Consider the following 21,114-nt stretch of genomic DNA (forward strand, 5'->3'; position numbering starts at 1 on the left):
CTCCAGGTCGAGGGGGTTTAAATCTAAAATTGAAATATAAAACTGGAATGGCAGCTGCTAAACACAAACCTCCACCAAGACCGAACAATCCGAATGTGGATGATCCTGTACGACTTCATAGACCTTGTAGATACAAGAGTCACACAAAGAATGTCCGCAAAGTCTACCAAATGGCGGTGAAACCTAATCTCTCTGTCGGAGGTAATGCTTAGAACATGTGTGTAATCAAATAGGTTTTCAGAGATGACACTGGCTTCTACGCCTGGTGGAGCAACAGAGCAGAGTGCGACCAATCAAAAGCAGTCGCGACATCCTGCCGTGCTTTGACAGCGTGATGAACATTCTCCAACAAATGGTGGAGGCATTTGGCTCGTTTTCCCTCACGCCCCCCCCAACCCTCTTTCCTCCTAATTCTCTTTCAAGAAGGTGAAGCCCCCCGCTCAGTTGTCAATGGAAAACTATCTATTCGGACGATTGTTGGCCTTCAAAATGTGCTGAGAGGAAAGAATGCAGCGGTGGTGTAAAAACATTGAAAGAAACACGAGATGGATGCGATCTGCTTCTACTTACCTTCTAGCAGTGTTTGGTATTGCAGACTCAATGTTATGTAAGACTTTTCTGGCCGTCTTGTAACAGTTTATTTGTTTTTTTGGTCAGACTTTCCAAAACTGTATTCACACAGGAATCCTGCTCAAGTGTCTGTTTTTTTTGTTTTTTTTAACCCACAATTAGTATTTTTCCCAAGAACAACAAAGCTTGCACAAGGTGATCACCAGGATGCTTGCAAAAAAAGTGATACCCATAGACCTTTTCTGGTTGCACCTGTTGTTGGTTTAGGACACTTGCATCCATCCTGGTGACATCTTTTGATTCTCTGCAACCTAAATTTGCAGGAAAACGTCCCCCCCATCACCGCCATATATCCCACTAAAACCTTCTCCTCCTACTTCTTCCCAGCAGCCATCCTCCTCTCCTCCTCCTTTTTTCCCCCTCTGTCTCTCCATCTCCCCCCTCTGTCTCTCTCCTGTCTCTCTCTCTCCTCCCTCTCTGTCTTTCTTCTCTGTGTTTTTCTCAAGAGACATCCACTTTTTGAACACCGCAGTGTTCTACCACCACTGGACCTCCAACCCCACGCAGACAGTACGCCGTGAGAGGACCACAGGTAAGCAGGCATGTGCAAGGACAGAGTGATTGATTGTTTCCCATATGATTGGATGCCTGTTTGTGGGTAGACCTTTTGGATTGTTCCGGACTGGTGTTGCAACAAAGAGAATGCATGGAACAAAAGGGTTGAGGGTGTTGTCCTTTGCATTAATGGAGATCTCTTTGGATATGCAATACATTTACTGTAACGGTTTAGGACCAAGTCTGCAAAGACTTGTGCTCGTGCATCCTCTGCAGGACTGTCATAATATGATGGCAGGGACTGAGTGCTTAATTGATGGACTGAGGACCCGAGCGATATTTTAGGCTAGTTCACGTTCAAGGATTCCTGGGACATCTGTGTTGCGTTACCACTGCCGTCGCCTCTGTATGCGCAGGAATCCTGTGAAGATGAAAGATGATTTGTTGTTCAGGGTTCAAGTTGCCCCCTTGGGTCTCCAGTCTTAAACTCCTGAGTGATTATACAAGGTTCCAGGAGAGTGGGTGTGGCGTTGCTGCTAAATGAGTCTCCTCGGGGTTTGTTTTTTTGTTCTTGCATCTTTGTTGAACTTCTTTTGACGTCTCCTTCTCTGCTTCTCATTCACTTTTTAGAAACCATGTTTCCTCTCCGTGTACACCTGTTGGCAGCGCTTGTCAGCCTGGCGCTGTGCCAGTATGAGGACTACGACTACGTTCCGCACTCCTTGATAGGACCCTCCAGCGCAAACTGCGACCGCGAGTGCGAATGCCCCATCAATTTCCCCACCGCCATGTATTGCGATGGCCGCAAGCTCAAGTTTGTGCCCATGGTTCCGTCAGGAATCAAGTATCTGTACCTCCAGAATAACCAGATTGATGAGATCAAGTCTGGCGTATTTGACAATGTCACCTCCGAGCTCCGCTGGCTGGTCCTCGACAACAACCAGATCACCAACGGGAAGATTGCGTCAGGTACCATCGATAAATTGACCGCCCTGGAGAAACTCTTCTTCAGCCACAACCTTCTCACGGAGCCAGTGGTCCCCCCTTCCAAGTCTCTCGATGAGCTGAAGATGACACACAACAAATTGAACAAGTTTCCCTCCGGGCTCCTGAATGACAAGGAGAATCTGACTTCTGTCAACGTGCAGCACAACGAGCTCACCTCTGAGGCTGTCGCCGGCGCTTTCAAAGGGTCCAAGAAGCTACTGTCCCTCGACGTGAGCCACAACAAGCTGAAGAAGCTGCCCGTCGGCGTACCCGCCTCGCTGGAAATCCTCTATGCTGACAACAATGACATCGACAGCATCGGTTCGGGGTACCTGAGCAAGGTGCCTGCCCTGCGGTATCTGAGGGTCTCCCACAACAAGTTGGTGGACTCCGGTATCCCCGCAGGAGTGTTCAACGTGACGTCACTGGTGGAACTGGACTTGTCTTTCAACAAGCTGCAGTCCATTCCTGATATCAATGAGCAGCTGGAGCAACTGTACCTCCAAGCCAATGAGATCAACAGTGAGTGGGCACCGACACATTGTCTTCATTCGTTTTTATAGAGTTAATGTAGGCGTTTATGGGCTAAAATCTAAGTTTTTGATCCAATTCTCTCCTTTTCCTACAGAGTTTGACCTTTCAAGTTTCTGCAAGTACGTTACCGCTATCAACTTTTCCCACCTGAAGCACCTGCGTCTGGATGCCAACAACATCACACAGAACAGCATGCCCCCGGAAACCTCTGAATGCTTGCGCATAGCCACCGAGATCCTGTTTGAATAAGGAACTTACCCGCCGTCATCCACCATTTATGGATTTACTTGTTTAAATAATCCTCAACACACACATTTGTTCGGCCAAAAAAAGTAGAGGTATTGCAGCATCATTTCCAATAAACACCGATTTAACAAAGTAATAATACTGTATGCAATGACAGGGCAGATTGAAGTTTGAATAGCCACCAAATATTTGTAGATAGACAAAGCAAAAATGTAATTTGAAAGAAAAACAATCCTAAAAAAGCTACAAAACGACAAAAGGTTTAGAGGTGCTGTAGCTAAGTTTGCTAACCAGCTAGGATCTTGAATACACATTTTTGTAGATCTAAATGAGAAGGCCAAGGTTAGCAACTTGCTCGCATTTAGCTTTGAGTTTAAAAAAAACATTCCAATTTGACACGTTAGCTTGTCGAATGGAGACAAGACGGAGTAAACAATAAAATCGCCAGTGTCTCTATAGTAGCTTCACTTTGTCTTTGTGATCTATGTTCCGTGTTTAGCATGTATAGTATCGTGTTTAACAAAGCCATTGCTGTGCAAAGGGCCAGCAAAAAAGACTGCGTATTCAACTGTTTTGTGTATAATTCATGAATAAATTGTAAAATACTATACTGACTTCTTGAAAAAAAGTTCAACATTAGCTCATGAAGCTAAAACGTCACATATTTGTTTGTCGTGAGAATTGCTGATGTATATCCTTTCCATTACATGCATGAATTCAAATGGTATCATTCTTTTGATAATAAACTACAGCTTTTGCAGTTCTGCCAGTGCTCCATTGTTGTTTAACGCGCCATTGTCATAGAAAATCCCATCTTGTCTGGATCCTTTCTTTTTCTTCATTATAGAGTCACATTGAATCAGTCACTGCTCATGAATTTACTGTGAGGAACTCAGTTTGAATAAACCATGTTTCCAATATGCTTGTATGTATGGAGCTTTTTGATCTAAAGTGTGGTCGCATGGAAACACATCAGAATAATCATATTAGACTCAAATAAAGACATTCCCTTGTTTAAATGTTTAAAAAAATGCAGTGTTTAGTGCGAGCTTCAGGTCAGCTTGTTTTTAACTTGCTTAAAGAATGTACTACCTTGTATGTTTAGAACACCAAAACAATGCACATATTGTACAAAATATAAACTATTTGTCTGGGTGCCAATGAAGATCTTGTTTATCGATTCAAAGGTCCGTTCTTGCTAACACGGCGAGCTTCTATCATTAGCATCAAGCAAAGCTCTCAGCTACTGCTACCTTTTATTGCTTCAAGCTTGAAGCAATAAAATATCATTTTTCCAAGTTTACATTCATATCTCACAGAGCTAGCTAGGCTAACTGGCTCCACTCCATGGCAGTCGGCATGTTTGGCTCTTTGCATTGTCGTGTACTCGCTGACACCACTTGCGGTCGAACCGCCGAATGTCTTTTGGAGTTCTTGGCTTGTGTGTACAGTGCACAAGTATGCAGATTCATGTACAGATCACAGTCAACTGTATTTTAACACAATACATTCAAGAGCACATTGTCTAATGCACTTTTGGTTAGGGTTTTTGGGTTGTGTGTTTTTTTTCATACTGCGGTGCACGGACAATGTTGAGAATGTTAAGTGGTGTACTTGAGGGGAAAAAATGAGAAAAAGGAACATATTTTTGTGGTTTCTCCTCCATTTCATGCTTAACCATTTTGACATGATATATTCTGAGTAGACTTTCCTCTTGGTGGAGGGAAAGGTTCTGGTTTAAGTGGCCCATTTAAAATAACAGGTGGAAACCCAAAGGCAACACTTTACTAGGAGCTGTAGACGAGTGACAAACATACAACATCCACAAAGCATATGAAAACAGCAACACAACAAAAAAAACGATTTCAGAGACAAACCCAGGAGGCTTCCGAGACACTAACTGATTATCAAAATGAGAGACAGCTGGGTAAGACGAAGACAAGAGAGGGAGCTGATTGGCTGACACATGGGGGCATAAAAGACCAGGTGAAACTCAAAACAGGTTGTAACACGAGGCAGAAAGCCAAAAAAAAGTCCAACAAAAAACCCAATATACACTCATTTCTTTTCTGTAATTTGCCACCTGGTTGTGATTTTTACACTATAAATTAAATTACAATCTCGTCTTACGTGTAATACGTTTGTCTATGAACTAAAGCAGATACCACATGTGCATTAACATTCATTTTGGTCTTGTTCCAGTAACCTGAAGTTTGCTATTAGAGCATATATTGTGTTAAACCCGTGAATGTGTTAGCTATTATTTAAAGGGCTTCCGAACTGGTGTTTCATTAAGTCACCCAATACTGGGATAATTTCCATGGTATTATTACACTCCCTCATTGACATTCTGTTCCTAGACAATGTCTTTGAAAACCTTCAAACCGCTTGCTAGCTCCACATAACATTTCAAGGCTTCTCTTCCTAAATTCCATACATTCGCAGCTGTGTTAGACCAAGGAGATCCCAGTTGTTGTAGAAACATCCTCATCCCTGCAAACGGTCTAGCCTTTTGGGAAATCCAAACAATTGCTGACAAATCAATGTAGCTGCAGACTGGAGACCATCAGTGGACTGTACATAAACCGCTTACTGATCAAACCTTACCTGTATACGCTACCCGGGAAAGCAGGTAACGACAACTGTTTTGGTTTCAGAACTTATGACTTTTAAGTCCTGCATGCAGTACTTAAACCTGGAGTTCTGGTCAGTGCAAGGTTAGAGCATGATTTAATCTGGTTAAAAGTGTCTTCGGGCAACTCTTAGGACATCGCTAGACCTAATGTCGTCCTATTTGACATACTAATTTGACGTACTAACTTTGGGATTCACAAGTGCGCAAACGTGTGAGGAGGCTGTAGTGTGGTGCGTTCCCTCACGCAAGTCACAAAGGATTATCCTGTTGCATCCTGGCCTCTGCCGTCATCGCTGGAAAGAAGCGCGTGTTTAGGAAGCAACTGGCCTAACGAGGCTGCATTAAATTCAAATACCCACAGATTAAAGATGACCTCATGCCAACGGGACCATGTCTTTACCTGGCTTTGGTTAAAGATCTTTGACCACTATTATCATTTTCCAAAAAAAAAAAAACAGGTAGACCAGCTAGCGTATATAATTATCTGTTAGTTTGCAAGGGTGCAAACACTAAACTCAAATCCTCTGCATGTCAAAGAAAAGACGATTAATCCTGGCTACACCGCAGATGTTGGCAGCACCGAATTAACGAAAAGTTTGGCAGTGACCTTCTGGGATTTGCTAGTTCAAACGAGATCAAGTGCAGCACAGAGGAATTAAGCGAGACTAATGTACATGCAGACGCAAGCAGACAAGGTAGAACAGGTAGCGGTGCATTGACCTCTTTCTAAATAAGCCACGTCTCGAGTCTTGTTAAGGCTTAACATATGAGTCCTCATTGGTCAGTCAAGGCTTTCAGGGACAAGCTAGCATACTCTGAATGAAAAAAACTTGTGGTACAAATACAAGGAGGTGAGCGTTACAGTCTCATCAGCCTTGATAACTCCAGGGAGGATACTTCTTTCGACAATGTTTGAGGTAGGTTTCTTGAAGACCCTGATGTTTAGTCTTCTGTCCTTACCTTATGCAACACAGTCTGTAATCAATTTTAGTGACAAAGGTTTGATAGCAGGAGAACCGGGAGCACATCTCTTAAAACAGGTATGCCGCCTTTGTCTTTGAAGAGTGTCCATCCATGGAAGAAGTATGCCTGATGTAAAATTTGTTTCGCACAAAACGTGGAGTGCATAACAAATGTAAACCAGATGTCATCTACGAGGACTGAAGTAGAAGCGCAAGAGAAATATGGACTACAAACCTGACCTCATGTTTTCCCCTTGGAGTTGCAATGCAGATATTTATCTAAGGACCAACATGCATCTTTGTACTAAGCATTCTTAAATCTAAGCTTTAAAGTTGACCTAGTGCTATCAGTTAACCCTGATCTGGATGTGGTTGCTCCATCAGGCAAAGGAGTGACCCTTAAAAACCTTGTTTATCCAAAGTATGTGTATTAATAATGATATTAGCTGTCGACAAGTAGTAGTTACAGGCCATTAATCTTCAATATATGTCCTCAATATGTCTTCTTACTCCTTTCCACCCCAAGATGGCCATTAAAATGGATCCCTTTCTGAGGCTTTTCTGTGCCGTGTGGCTGCTCGGGACAGTACTGAGCCAGGATATGCGTTACGAGGAACTAATGGCCCAAATCGAAGCGTGCCCTCAAGAATGCCGCTGCCCCTCCAACTTCCCTCGTGCGGTCTACTGTGACAATAAAGGTCTGAAGAGCATCCCCCGAATCCCTCCGTTCACTTGGTACCTGTACCTGCAGAACAATCAAATACAAGTGGTCTCGGCAGACGCCCTGCGCAACGCTACCCAGCTGCGTTGGGTGAACCTGAGTCGCAACAAAATCACGAGCGAGGGAGTGGAAAAAGGCACCGTGGATGCAATGTCACGCCTGGAACACCTCTACATGGATGACAACCTTTTGTCCTGGGTGCCGTTTCCTCTCCCGGCCAGTCTTGAGCACCTAAGTCTCTCTCGCAATCGGATCTCCAAGATCCCTGACGGAGTCTTCTTCGGCCTGGATAAATTGACCTTCTTAGACCTGCAGGGGAATAAGCTGATGGATGATGCCGTGACCGAGGTGAGCCTGAAGGGTCTTAACAACCTGGTGCAGATCAACCTCGCCAAGAACCAGCTAAGCAGCATGCCTCTTGGCCTACCACCCACCACCACTCAGCTCTTCCTCGACGGTAACAACATTGATAAAATCCCCATGGGCTACTTCAAGGGTTTGCCCAAGATGGCTTTCCTCAGGCTCAACCACAACAAGCTCGGCAGCAGCGGTGTTCCTAGCAACGTGTTCAACATCTCCAGCATCCTAGACCTGCAGCTTTCCCATAACCTGCTCACTGAGGTGCCCCTGATCCCTCCAGGACTGGAACAGCTGTACCTGGACCACAACAACATTAAGAGTATGTTTCCCATGAATGCACTTGTACGAACGAGTGGAACACACATTGTTGTAATTGTTTCTGGTTTGATTTCAGGTGTGAGTGGCTCCAACGTCTGCCCTATAGACATCAATGCTTTGGATGCTAACAACAGTGCTCCGCAACTGCGCTACCTCCGACTGGATGGCAACGATATCGAACCGCCGATTCCTAGGGATGTCATTCTGTGCTTCCGTCTCCTTAGGTCCATTGTCATATAAATTAAGAAACAAACATATTAATTCACGCGAAGAACAGTCTAGAAACCGGACACCTGTGACAACCAAAAAGACCCATTTTTATTTTCAGGAATTGTAATCAAATCCGGCAGTTTAATGGACCACGAGCTGTGCCTTCAATGTACAAATCTGTTGATCACTTAGATAATGACATTGGAAGACCTTGTATTTCAACCTTTTGGCCTCTGCTTGTTTTATATTGCTTTAAGATGAGCTGTAGACTGACTAGTACTTGTGTACTTCTGTACTTTCGAAACATTCATATTCACTAGTAGTAATTTATTTTGCATTTGTGGTTCCTTTTTGGATTCTGGTCTTTGTATATTTGAAAAAGTACGATTTTCTCATGTTGTTTTGAGTTTTAATAAAAGGATGTACGAATCCAGGATGTCCTGTATATCCCAGATTCATTCGCACTGTATCAGGTCAAGACTTGTTGGTGTCTCTTTGATTCTGATACCAGATCAGATCCTTTTTATCCAAGTTGACACTTGCGTGGTTTGTGGCTTGACTCAGATCAGCTGTGAGCACATCTGAGCTTGGCGTGAAAAAGGAGGGCCTTCCTCGAAAAGAGGGGGGACTTCCTCTCAGCTCCATGCTAACAGGGGCTCCTCACAGAGGTCCCATTGTGTGCACGGGCCCATGGATCATACACACACGCACACACACACACTCACACACACACACACACACACACACTCACACACGCGCGTTTCAATTTCAGAAAGTGAACTATTTTAGGGTGACTGAAACACACTCTTAGCAAAATAAGGAATACTCTCGTAAAGGATAAAAATCTACAGGTGGGGGGTTTCACTCTTAGACATCTGCTCTCTTGTTCTTTGTGTTTGATGTCTAAGTGTGTGTATGTAGTGATATGCTTGTATTTGGGCAGGGGTGGGTGCCCCCCTACTACCCTCACCCCAAGCAAGTGACCAAAAGCAACCTGCTCCGGTCCAATCAGCCTCAGTGCCTACCTTCACACGTAAGCGGCAGGGGCACTCAGGTCTCTCAGACCCTACATATGCAGACACCATAGATACTTGTGACACCCGGACACACACGTTGGTACACACCCAGCCCCCCTCGCCGCCCGCCCCCCGCCTTCATTGAAGCACCTCTGCGCGACCCCTTCGCCATTGGCCGAGTCGCGAAGCCCTCAGCATCTCCATCACGGCTGAAGGGAGCATTCGGGAGAGCGGGAGACACAGGTAAGCGTCCTTGCAGCTGCTATCTTCACGATAAGGAGAGGGAGGTGGGCACAGGTGGTTCCTAATTGACTCATGGATTACGTTTGGGGGTGCTACAGGTGACAGATTGTTTTCCTTGATGATTGAGATACATTGGATAGTGGTTTTATGACCTTTTTACACTGGATGTGCAATTAGTTAACCTTTACTCAACTGTCTAAGCCACAGTTGCACTTCGGCTATTCGCTTAGCGATTGGATTTGAGAAAGCAACAGGTGACAGATTGTATGAGGATGTTTTTTGATTCTGGTGGCTCATTCCTTGCGGTTTTGGAAGCTTGGTTTGAAGGGAATAAAGAGTTACCATTGCTCACTCATTTTGAGTAATTCGGTTAAGTTTGGAAAAGCACCAGGTGAAAATTCTTATCCCTGATGATTGGGATGCACTGTTGATGTATGAGGATGTGTTTTTTTTTTTTATTGCGGTTGACATTTCTTTGCACTTATGGATCTTGAATGGGCTTACCCTTGCTCACCTGTCTTTAAAGCTAAGCCATGGTTGCATTTTGACTTATTCACTTGACTCTAGGAAAACTGCAGGTAAAGAATTTTATCCTTGTTGATTGGGATGCAATGAACGAGGGTTTTCTAACGTTTGCGATGGATGTATGAAGATGTTTTATGATTCTGGTTGATGTTACTTTTCACTTTGAGATCTTGATTGAACTTACCCTTGCTCAATTGCCCTCATTGCACTTTAGCGAATTCACTTGAGTTTGGGAATGCTACAGGTGAAGGAATTGCTTTCCTTGGTGATTGAATGGTGGTTTTATGATGCATTCATGACTGTAGTATGAGGATGTTTTTGTTTTAATTCTAGTTGATCTTATTTTGCACTTTGGGATCTTACACGGGCTTACCATTTCTCAACTGAGGCTGTTTCCCTTGACTTTGACGGGGTGTTTTTTCGTTTTTTTTTTTTTTACGTCCATGAGTGATGTTTGAGGATCTTTTGGATTGGCTTTCTTGTGGTTGACTTTCACTGGAGTTTGGGATGTCGATGTGGGGGGATGCGAGCTTCCCCTGGCTAACCTGTCGCTAAAGCGAAGCCATATTTGGCATAACAAGTTTGGGGTGTGTTTTTTTTTTACCTCCCTGACGGATACGTGAGGATGCTTTTGAGTTGATTTGAATGTGGTTGACTTTCTTTGGACTTTGGGGTGTTGATTTGGATGAATGAGCTAAGCATACTTATGTCGATAGTTTTTCTGCACTCTGCAAGCTTGCGGGATGCGGCTCCATAGTGTGATTCTTCGGGGAAAATGGGATTTCAAGAATGTCCGATGCTGGGCTAAGCAAGCACTTGTCGTAGCCACGATAAAAGCACACCTCCGTCTCCATTGTAATCGTGCTTTGATTTCATAGATTCTTATGTCTTGCTATGGATGTAGAACATTTGAGGCGTCTCTCTCTCGCTCTCTCTCTCCCTGAGACAGTGTGCATCTGTGAGCCTTTCCAAGTGTGTGTGTTGTGTGGTTGTGCGTGTGTGTACGTGTGTGCGTTTCCTCGCAGTCCCAAAAGCTGACTGCCATCCTGTCCACAAACCTCGGTGGAATTTGGAGTTTGAGTGCTGAGACAGGCAGTGACCAGGCCCTCATAAAGGCCCTCTGTGAAGGGCCAAGGGGTCGAGCGAGCCTTGAACCGGACCCCTCCTCCCTCTCGTCTGTCCGCTTTGCACTCTCTCCGTCTAACCCTGAGGGCCAACATCTTGTCCACGTTTCTCTCTCTCTTTTTCTTCTTCTTCTCTTCTTCTCCTTCCTCCTCCCTTGCTCTCCGTTTCTCTACCCCGGCCTGGAGGACTCTTCGTGTTTTGCTTTTTTTACCTGGAGCATGCTGAGACTTGGCTGCACCTGTCACACCAATAAATCCCCATTCTAGTGTCGATGCAAGCTAATTAAGAGCTTGTTATCATACGCTAATCTCCTGATAGTCACGAATGCCTCACCTTAGATTCAAGTGGGACACAAACAAGCATGAACCAAGGATTTCCAAAGTAAATAGGAGCAAAAAGTGTGCTCTTCAGTGGCTTCCAAGCCAAACCTAATATTAACCGAAAAAATGTATACAGTTTCCCCCCTATGTCAATGGTATTTGCTCCCTAAAATTTAATTGGCTCTGACTTGGCTCACCCCTTCGACAAGTTCATGTAAAAGTTGGCCCTGCACACACACACACACACAAAACAGAAGCCCCTCGCATTGGGCCGATTTGGTCAGGCCTGACCCCTGAATTGTAACACACTAGTGGTGGTTGAGCCAAAATGGCCGCCTCAAGCTAACTGCTCATCATTGAATATCTTTCAACGAGGTTAATGACGATTATCACGCCGTGTAAGCCCATGGTTTGTAGTATCGTATGGTTATGATGCAATACCAGGTGAATGTTGCGCAGTATTAAAGGGCTACAGGAGACTTGTGATCATGACTTATAATTTGTTTACAGTTACTGAAAGTGTTCATGAAGGAGTCTATTCTGGTACAGTAAAGACAAAAGAAAACATACAATCTTGCTCCAGTTGCAACATATATTGGCGTGGTAATAAAAACTGTTATTTTGATTGATTGAATTGATTGCATTTCAAACTCAACTTTATTTCTGAACAAACTATGCTGTGTACTTTGTTCCATCTCCACAACTGAACGCTAGCTAACCCGCTTCACTTCTTCTGCATTCAGCGAGTGGTATTATATCTTAGACGCTCCTTTCTGCTCTGGAGTACACATAAACTGTTAAACTAGCTTACCTGTCTTTGTGAGTTTTGTAGTGACGGACGAAGTTCGACGTCGTTGTTGCTGTTGTGCCTTTAATGCGTGAGTGGCAAACTATGCAGTATGCCACCCTCTTTTTGCAGACTTCATCGACGACATAATCCTGGAATCCAAACTTTATCTTTGGAGCTCCTTCCATAGTTGTTGATGCGGGTGGCTACATCACACTGGCAGGTGCACAACAATGCAGACTGTGTTGCCAGGTAGCTGCGAATAACCCCCCAAAATGTTTATTTCTTTCAACAACAAAAAAAGGCAAACTGTCTTAATTCAAATGCAGATTTCCAACTCTTAACGAGATGACTTGTCAAATCAAGTCTCTTGGCTACCAAGTCTAAAGTCAAGTGAAGTCTTAAGTATTTGGCAAGCCATATCGCAAGTCATAAAACTGGCAACTCGAGTCAAGTCGTTTGACTGGAGTCCCCCCATGACCACTATTATGCAAGTATATTCAGACTTCCAATGAGATTTGTCTTTTGTGATGAGATTTGAGGGTGGCTAATAACTCTGGGAAAGAGTAGCCACAGTGGCTAGTAAAAAAAAAAAAAAAAGAATAAATAAAATAAATGTCAAGCCCTGCTAACTACACTTATATAACATAGACTTTTTCTCTGCGTCCCAAAGGCCAACGATGAAGACCCTCATGCGACTGGTGCTGGGACTGCTCGTCCTCAAAGCGGTGGTGGCCAACCCCCGGTTTTCCCGGCAAGCCGACCTGGACTCGTACGACGACGGCAACTATGACGTGGAAGACGTCAACTCAGAAAACCAGGAGTACGACTACGAGGACGGGCCTACCATCGAGGATCCCGAGGTGAGCCGAAAGCGGGGGCCCGACGGTACCGTCGATACGGCAGAATTGAGAATTCCTGTTTACCCAGCTACAAAAGGTTTTCTTCCAATCGCGACAAATCACATTCACAGTGCAGATGAGTCTTTTTTTGGAACAGGTCAGCGGGACGAAACTCCTTCTAAAGTCTGGATGCATCTCCAAGTTGGCAGATTAACACTGACTAAATGAATGAATTCAAGACAGCGATTGGCCGTTGTAATAAGCAACAATGAAGGCTGCTTCTTCCCGCTCATCTGAAGTTTTCTCCCCCAAAAAACGGGATTCCACAACTGGTTTAGCTCAGCTCCAGCCGTCTGATGTGGCAGGCCTGCGGGGCATGTGCTTCCATCTATCATGTGAATGTAGGCTGCGGAAAGACAAGTTTCAAGGCAACTGGGAAGTCTAAGGGGGCGACTTTAAGCCTGGAGACTAACTACCATGTCAACGAGTTTAAAAATGACATTTAGTCCCCCATTCCCCACCTAAGCATATGCAACAGGTAACAAAAACCAATGAGTGTGAGACCATCGTATCAGAAACAGGGAAGAAAGTCATTTGCAGAAAAGGCGCAATGTTAAATCAAGGGAAATGGGCTCATGCTTGTGGACTAATATGGAAATGGACTTACTCCAGAATGTGATGGGCTAATATAATGACCCCAAAAAATAATTTAAAAAAATCAGCTCTTAGAAGAGGCTACACATCCAGAAATATAGTATTTGGGAAAATCCTGAAACCTGGTCGGTAAGTCCCCCTTCCCCTCCCACAAAATTACCATTTTGCTTCAGAGAAAACGCCAAGAAAAACATGCTGCTATGCACATATAGTAAAGCTAAATATGTAATTATCGAAGTATATCTACAAGTGGATCTACATGTGAGTTTTTCCAGCAGATTTTGTCCATGTGCATCAGTTGTCAAGGGAATAATGAAGCATGAGGATGAGCTCCATGCCTCTGGAATGCTGAGTCTTGACTTTCCACTTCCAAGCTTTGTGTGTGTGTGTGTGTGTGTGTGTGTGTGTATGTGTGTGTGTGTGTGTGTGTGAGTTGCGATTTATCTGCTCTCTTCTCAAGGAGGAGAAAAGGCTCATCGGCGATGTAACTGGAGCAAACTTGGTCTTTTTCACTGCCTACAATTATACAATTTGAACTCTTTACTCAGCTTTTGTGCAGGGAAGGCTTGGAATAGCAACAAAATATTAACGGCGAGGGTCATATCGTGTCATATTGCTTTTGTCTTGCAATAGAATATGCAACAATATGCCTTGTAATTTTCCTGTTAAAAAAAAATGTACAAGTTATGCGAAGACAAACCAGGAGTATTAGCTTTGTGTTTGTCTTGTTGGTCCACCCATGGAAACTTTATTTTGGAAAGCTCAGAGACTTTGTCTGCTATGGAAGCCACAAATATTGCATGTGCATGATATTAAGTATTTTTAAAACGAGTGTAGCGTCTCCCTGGCTGAATGCATCCAGTGACTATTAAACTATGTTGTGGGGCAGCGACATACTGTTTGGCTTTGACTCCACGCTTACATTGAGCGTCAGTATTACCATGCTGTTTTTACTGCACGTCTGCTTGCCAGCTTTTCGCCTCTTCTTCCCCCATGGGTGAATATGTTTGTTTTGGGGAAAGGATGGTGGGTGAAGGCACGGGGGGGGGGGGGGGGGGGGGGGGGGGGGGAGGAGTTAGTGCTTTCAAAGGCCTACCTTGTTGCATCCCACACTGTCATCCTGCAAAAACTCTAAAACATTGGGACATCTCTTAATTGCTCCTATTAATGACTTATTAGCTTCGGGAAAGACCTCCTCAAAGTTCCTACAGAACTTCACTCTGTTGTATTGCTAGAAATTTGCTACGACATAGGTTTGAAATGTTTTGCAAAATATGGATTTGTGCAGCTACCATGTGTGTCTTGGTTCCACAAGGACCATAGAGTGGGCCTTTAACTGCATGTTTAACAAAGTCTCAGGTATTACCTGTGCTGTGTGGTGTGTGAGGGTTCATTGCCACCAACTGGAGGAGGCTTGAACTGCAGGGTTGTGCCGAATAATACTGTGAATTTCCATGTTTATATCAAACAAAGTGCATACATACGAGATTTCAGCTTAATATGATATTCGTTTGTCCTTATTTCAGTGACAAGGGGTGTGGAACCATCAGTATTGACTTGAAAGTTAATGAGATTTAGAGTGTGGAGAGTAGAGGGAGTCTCTGCTGCTATCTGGTGGTGGATCCTGAGCCCACGGGCAATTGTAGTGTGCCACTTGCACTTTACTCCAGATTCTGTAATAGGACAGGACATGAAAATGGAAGTTATTGTGTGTTTTTTTTTTGTATCCCCAGTTATGGGTTTAAACGAGATGAGTTTGATTATAACGCTTGGCATTCAGGTCTCAGGGCTATTGTCTTCTCAGATAGAGATTGGCACCCTGGCCCCACCCGACTACAACTACCCAATGCCTGAGGCCTCACTGGAAGAGCAAGAGGAGGAGGAGGAATTGCCCCTAAAGCCCCAGCTCATCCCTCAGGGCTCAGGGGGGTCCGGCGTTCTGATGGGCCCAGACACACAGAAAGGTCTGAAACAGCTCAATCCCGTCACAAACGGGAAGTCACTTGAAATTTTTGGAGGGTCTTGGAGTTGTGCAAGCAGCATTGCCCTTCAACAGCAACAACTAATATATTTGGGTTGTCTGCATCTTTTCTTTGTGCATGTGTTCCATTTAACTAGCTGTTAATGGTTAAATGTGTACTGTTTGTTGTGTGTCTTTTAATACCTAATCTTGTCTCTAACAAGAGGTGGAGCTGCGTCTGACGCCCATTGACATCCTTCATGTCTCCGGGGATTTTGGGGGCTCGGTGGGGTCTGGTGCCTCAGGTGCCTCTGGGGTTTCTGGGTCAGGAGGCTCAGGGGACCCACTGGTCTCCGGTGCCTCTGGGGGTTCCGGTGATATTGTCTTCATCTCCGGGGCTTCTGAGGAGATCCTGAGCAGCTCCGGAGGATCAGGGGAGTTCTTGATGTCCGGGGATGTTAATTTCTTGATATCAGGGGAACTCTCTGGATCTGAGGAGGTCTCTGGATCTGGAGACCTCCTGATTTCTGGGGATATCCATGAATCAGGGGATTTCCTGATATCCGGGGATATTTCTGTGTCCGGGGATCTCTTGATATCTGGAGATATTTCAGGATCTGGAGATCTCTTGATATCTGGGGATACCATGGGATCCACAGCTTCTGGAACCTCTGAGGACTTTGGCTCCGGAGGTTCTGGAGTTCTAATCGAATTAGGATCTGGGGGGCTTGGTATCGCCACTGAACTCCCTTTCGGCTCCGGAGGGTCTGGGGACCAGTCTGGTTCTGGGTTCTCGGGAGATCTCCTGACCTCAGGTGCCTCTGGAGGCTCTGGGGTTTCTGGGGACACCGATGAGTCTGGGGAGTCAGGGATAACATTATTACCTGGAGGTTAGTACTTTTAAGACTCGTCACTGTGTTACTCGTAACCTCTGTCACCCTAACCTGCTCTTTGTTGTTAAATGTGAGCGAACGATTGGTTAACGATTTGATTGAATCTCCATCCCACATCTCACCCTCCTAATGTTTCTCCTAACAACATCACCTTGGCTCAAAAAAGAGGTGGAAATATCTCTCATTCCTACAACTATCCCACAAGAGGCATCGGGTACTTCTGGGGATTTCTCTGGAGTTTCAGGAACCTCAGGGGATCTTGGAGTGTCTGGAGACGTAGAGGTCTCTGGAACTTCTGGTGTCTCTGCCTCTGGAGAACCTGAGGAGCTTGAAATAATTCTGATTCCTGACACTGATAAAGGTCAGTATATAATCTAGATCCAAGACATATAACAAAGGGCATTTTGATTTGTTAATGGTGGTTCCAGTGGAGTATCTCTGCTTACTAACACTCGAAAATGACTTCCATTTAACGATTGTTAAATGCAACAAAAACATTCTTGGTAACACTGCTAACTACTGCGGCAAACTGTTTCCCACTGATTGCCAGACTTGTGGTTCACGTCCATGCTCTTCTAACCTGTTTCCTCAACGCCTAATCTTGTCTCTAACAAGAGGAGGGGCTGCTTCCAACACAAGAGACCCCTCAGGAGGGTACTGGTGGTGTAGAAACGACACTGGGCTCTGGCCTACCAGAGCCCGAGGAACCCGAAGAACCTGAGGTTGACACAAAAGGTGAGCAAGGAATGGCAAAAAAATATATATATAAGGAAGCCAAGTTCCAAATGTATTTGAAAGCAAACCATGGTCACATCGCTATTCTAGAAGATGCATTCTAGCTCTTACTATTATGTTCCCTCACTTCCCCATGTTTCCTTTCCTTGTGTCCTTCAGGTATGCCCACTTGCTTGCTGTGTACGTGTCTTGGTGGTTCGGTCTACTGTGATGACTTGAAGCTGGACAGCGTACCACCTCTGCCCAAAGACACCACTCACTTCTACGCCCGCTACAACAGGATCACCAAGATCAACAAGTCTGACTTTGCCTCCATGAGTATGTTTCACGTCCGGTGTTGGTGTGATCTGCTGATGCAAAGAGCTGACAGCGTTGGTCTCATTACTTTCCAGACAAGCTGAAGAGGATCGACTTGACGTCCAACGCCATCTCGTCCATTGACAGCACGGCGCTTTTGGGTCTGCCGGAGCTTGAGGAGCTGGTCATTCGAGAAAATCACCTCTCACAGATGCCCGCCCTGCCGGAGACCATGACCCTAATCGACGCCAGCCACAATAACATTGATTCCAAGGGTATTCTGAAAGAAGCCTTCAAGGTGTGTTTATCAATCTGAGAATTAATAGTATCAATTAGTCCTTTGTAAATCAACCTTCAAACATCTCTTGTGGAATCCAGGACATGACTGGTCTGCTGTACCTGTACCTGACGGACAACGAAATTGACTACATCCCTGTCCCTATGCCAGACAGTCTACGATCCTTACATCTACAGGTAGGTTCTTGGAAGGGTCATGTTTTGAAGGAACCTGCTCTCTGGTTCTATGGCTGTTTTCATGCCTTCGATAGCTGAGTTGGAAGAAAGCACTATAGCGGGAATACCAGGATTCTAAAAGACTGTGTAGTGATTTTCCGGATTTGTTTCTAAATATTGTACATTAAATATGTTTGATGATAAGTGCTGAAAACATGTCCAAAGACTGAGAACAATTTAAAACTGAATTGTTAAACTATTTTTCACCATTTCAGTTGTCTGGATTTTTTTGGGCATGGCTAAAACTAAGTCCAAGTACGCACTCGGGCTTTCTGGTATGAGATGCCCCTCCCCCACTATATAAGTAGGCTACTGTGCACCATCATTCCATCAGTGGCTAGCCCACTAGCTCGCTAGTCCGAGGAGAGGCGTCGTAGCTTGCTAGATCGCTTTTTTAAACACAGCGGCACACATTATTTAGCCTCTGGCTTACACTACAGACATTTGAGTGACAGCTGAGAACACCGGGCAACCGGAGATCACCGGTGCATATCAGGCTCTAACAACTACCTTTATAAGGAAAGGGGTGGTCGTGGTACTTGAGTTACTGATAGTATAATGGTTGACTAATCGCATTTCCTTGCAAGCAGCATTGCAGTTTTGTTCTGTTCTGCCCGGCGACCAGTCTATGGTGTAGTCAGTCAGCCTTTTGCTGGAAATCAGTTTTGGTAGGCTCAAGCTCTCAGCGACCCTGAACTGGATAAGTGGTACAAAAAATGGACGGGATCGTAGCTTACCTGGAACATTACAAGTTCTTGGGTATTGTTGACTCTTGTGACACTGGTAGGATGTTTCTTTCTAATACCCAGTTGCTAAAATGCAGGACTGCAGTGGTCCTTCCTGAGATCCTTACAGTAGCTTGCCAGTTGGAATCCACCTTTAAAGAACATACCCACTCACATTTTCTCGATCCTTCCACAGCGTAACAACATTCAGACAATGCACGAGGACACCTTCTGCAACCTGCACGATTTCAACTACATCCGCAATGCATTGGAGGACATCCGTCTGGACGGCAACCCCATCAACCTGAGCCGAACCCCGCAGGCGTACATCTGCCTGCCCCGCATCCCGGTCGGCGACCTCATCTAAAACACATACGCACACACATACACCCCCAAACGCAGTGACCGCCACCACGCGTCCCTGTAAATATCGACCCAATACGTGCACGGGGCGTGCGGACAATCGTCTTTCGGCGGCCTTCCACGCGCTGCTGAGATACACTATTTTGCGGAGAGCTACCACTCTGCGTGGATATCCACGATTCCATAAATGCGTGCCATGCACATGCACACCATTGTAGCGCGCACGCACACACACACACACACACACAAACACAAACACACACACACACACACTAACAACAAAAGCAGAACTATTCCGCAACTTGATTTTGGAGTTAAAGTCCACCCTCAACTGAATGTTTCTGTCTGGTGTTTGCTCACAACAGGTCAATTTTTGTTTAAAGATGTTTTTTTTGTAAAGATGAAATATAAATATTAAATAAATCTCTTGGAAATGTAAACTTATTGAAGGCCGGAGCTCAATGAAAGGTGAGATTTTGAGTATCTAATGCAATAAAAGACGCATTTTAAACAAGCACTTGTTGTAAAGTCTGTACTGTAATATAAAAATATATATACAGTGAAGATTTAGGTGTCGTGAAAAAGTGATTAACTGTGCACAATATCTTATTCTAAAGACTATTGTTCATGATTTGGGGAGAAGGGTTGTGGTTCAGAACAATGCTAACAGGTTGCTACTGTGTGCTCTGTATGGAATAACCACATGAGTGAATAAAGTTGCTCTGAAGACCTCTTCCAAAAAAAAAAGGATTTTTTTATTATTATTATTGATTATTATTTAAACAAAGTAGTCCCTACTTTTAATTTAACAAGACCACGGCATGTCAGTTTTGCTCCAAAAAGGTCTAGATTTATTCCCAATAAAAAACTATCTATGAGTCCAGGAATCAGTCAGTCCTGTCCTTTCAGCCAGGGTCCTTGGTGGTCTCTTGGGACGCGGGATGTTCCCCAGCCAACGCGGCTTTCCGTCTCTCCAACGCCAGACGCTCCCTGTTGACAGCATCTTGGTCATTGGCCACCATCTCTTTCTCCCGCTCCATCAGCATCCTCTCCCGCTCCATCAGGGCTCGGTCCCGGTCGAGGATGGCGATCTCCCTCTCGTTGTAGGGCCATGCGCTCCAGCTCCATGGCCCACTTTTCCCTCTTTCGCCTCATCTTGAACTCCTGGCTACCTTCCGTCCCATCACCATCATCCTCCTCTTCTGCTTCACCATCACCTCGATTTCCATTCCTACGTTCGCCACTTCAGCCGGAAAGATGATCTGGGCAAGAAAGAGATTGTATCCTTGGCACAGATTTCCAAGACCGGGGCACTGCCTTCCAGTCTGCCCTCCATGGCGTCGTCCATCAGAGTGAAGAGAGGCCAAATATTTTTGGAAGCTTGACGGTGGTTCAGTTTGGCCCTCCATCCCCAGATGGAAGTATTTCTCTTCCCAGAGAAGAGATAATTATTTGATACCCTTAGCTTCACAAGCTCTTCGATTTCCTCTAAACTCACTAAAATAAAAAATAATGACTATAAAGCACTGCACGTATAGAATATCAGATTTACGAAGAGCCTTGAACGCAGCACAATTCATAACACGGAAGTTGAACAGCTACCGGAAGTTACGATTGCCTTGCCATTGTTGTATACTTTTAAAGCATTTTTATGCATATTTTTAAAGAAGACATTTCAAAAGCAAGTGGTGTTAGCAAAATCCAAACATGAACACGCAGCGTGCTCCGTAGGTGGCCATTGTCACAACAACATGGAGACATTTTCTTTTTTTTTTCTTCTTTTCTTTGTAATAATCAAACTTAAATGTGTAAATCAGATGCGCGGCATTAACTGTTTCATATGTGGTACTTGTGTACACGAAACTGTTTGCTTCCGAGGGGTCCAAAGTTCTTCTTCAGGTCATTGTGAACTCAAACGCGTTAACGACCGGGCTGACGATGGTTTTCTTTGTGGTGCCAAATGGGTATTTAGCTCAATACCGCCACCTTGCGGCGCGGAACGTGACAACGACACACAA

At 44.7% G+C, this 21,114-nt stretch overlaps 3 protein-coding genes across 4 annotated transcripts; all 3 read left to right on the top strand.

The window, feature by feature from the left end:
* Nucleotides 1-1,002: 1,002 nt before the first annotated feature.
* On the top strand, nucleotides 1,003-3,656 carry lum (lumican). Its single transcript, XM_061761603.1, has 3 exons — nucleotides 1,003-1,162; nucleotides 1,756-2,634; nucleotides 2,741-3,656. Exons 2-3 carry the CDS (start codon nucleotides 1,761-1,763, stop codon nucleotides 2,893-2,895), a joined length of 1,029 nt encoding a protein of 342 aa, XP_061617587.1. The 5' UTR covers nucleotides 1,003-1,162; nucleotides 1,756-1,760; the 3' UTR covers nucleotides 2,896-3,656.
* Nucleotides 3,657-6,270: 2,614 nt separating this feature from the next.
* Nucleotides 6,271-8,532, top strand: kera (keratocan). The gene is made up of 3 exons (XM_061762780.1): nucleotides 6,271-6,444; nucleotides 7,016-7,889; nucleotides 7,965-8,532. Exons 1-3 carry the CDS (start codon nucleotides 6,436-6,438, stop codon nucleotides 8,126-8,128), a joined length of 1,047 nt encoding a protein of 348 aa, XP_061618764.1. The 5' UTR covers nucleotides 6,271-6,435; the 3' UTR covers nucleotides 8,129-8,532.
* Nucleotides 8,533-9,114: 582 nt separating this feature from the next.
* Nucleotides 9,115-19,764, top strand: epyc (epiphycan). 2 transcript variants are annotated; one of them, XM_061762761.1, is made up of 10 exons: nucleotides 9,115-9,357; nucleotides 12,788-12,977; nucleotides 15,415-15,574; nucleotides 15,795-16,460; nucleotides 16,630-16,824; nucleotides 17,079-17,198; nucleotides 17,358-17,516; nucleotides 17,591-17,793; nucleotides 17,874-17,969; nucleotides 18,930-19,764. In XM_061762761.1, the coding sequence occupies exons 2-10, from the start codon at nucleotides 12,795-12,797 to the stop codon at nucleotides 19,098-19,100; spliced, it is 1,953 nt and encodes a 650-aa protein (XP_061618745.1). In that variant the 5' UTR covers nucleotides 9,115-9,357; nucleotides 12,788-12,794; the 3' UTR covers nucleotides 19,101-19,764. The 2 variants fall into 2 exon arrangements, with proteins under 2 accessions (XP_061618745.1, XP_061618744.1); XM_061762760.1 differs by lacking the exons at nucleotides 9,115-9,357; nucleotides 12,788-12,977 and having other exon boundaries at nucleotides 14,715-15,574.
* Nucleotides 19,765-21,114: the final 1,350 nt, after the last annotated feature.

The sequence above is a fragment of the Phyllopteryx taeniolatus genome, chromosome 22, assembly GCF_024500385.1.
Source record: "Phyllopteryx taeniolatus isolate TA_2022b chromosome 22, UOR_Ptae_1.2, whole genome shotgun sequence".
Lineage (NCBI taxonomy): Eukaryota > Metazoa > Chordata > Actinopteri > Syngnathiformes > Syngnathidae > Phyllopteryx > Phyllopteryx taeniolatus.